This window comes from Eimeria mitis, genomic scaffold, assembly GCF_000499745.2.
Source record: "Eimeria mitis Houghton genomic scaffold, Emh_scaff1762, whole genome shotgun sequence".
In the NCBI taxonomy this organism is placed as follows: Eukaryota; Apicomplexa; class Conoidasida; order Eucoccidiorida; family Eimeriidae; genus Eimeria; species Eimeria mitis.
In genome coordinates, this window is record NW_013570079.1 from 4,700 (window position 1) to 5,014 (window position 315).

The 315-nt window shown below is 59.4% G+C and overlaps 1 protein-coding gene across 1 annotated transcript in view; it reads left to right on the forward strand.

The window, feature by feature from the left end:
* Positions 1–315, forward strand: part of EMH_0043100 (uncharacterized protein) — a gene marked incomplete at both ends in the record, with an annotated part of 1,489 nt that overhangs the window by 685 nt on the left and 489 nt on the right. Inside the window, one exon of the mRNA XM_013495813.1 lies at positions 1–267. Within this exon, the coding sequence (XP_013351267.1) occupies positions 1–267 (267 nt within the window). The remainder of the gene's footprint in view (positions 268–315) is intronic.

A 315-nucleotide genomic window follows, 5' to 3' on the forward strand; every position in this document is an offset into this window, starting at 1 on the left:
CTGCTGCTGATGCTGCTGCTGCTGCTGCTGATGATGCAAACCCCCAAGAACAGCAGCAAAAAGAAACACACAAACTTCTCCAGCAGCAGCAACAGCAGCAGCAGCAGCAGCAGCAGCAGAATGGATGCATTACCGCTGCTCCTGGGGAGTCTGCTGCAGCTGAAAGAGCAGCAGCAGCAGCAACAGCAACAGCAGCAACAGCAGCAACAGCAGCAGCAGCAGCAGCAGCAGGGGGAGCAGAAGAGGTGTGGAGCCAGCTGCTGCCCTGTGGGGCCTTCTGGCGGGACCGCGTGCTGCTGCCAGCAGACTTCGGTT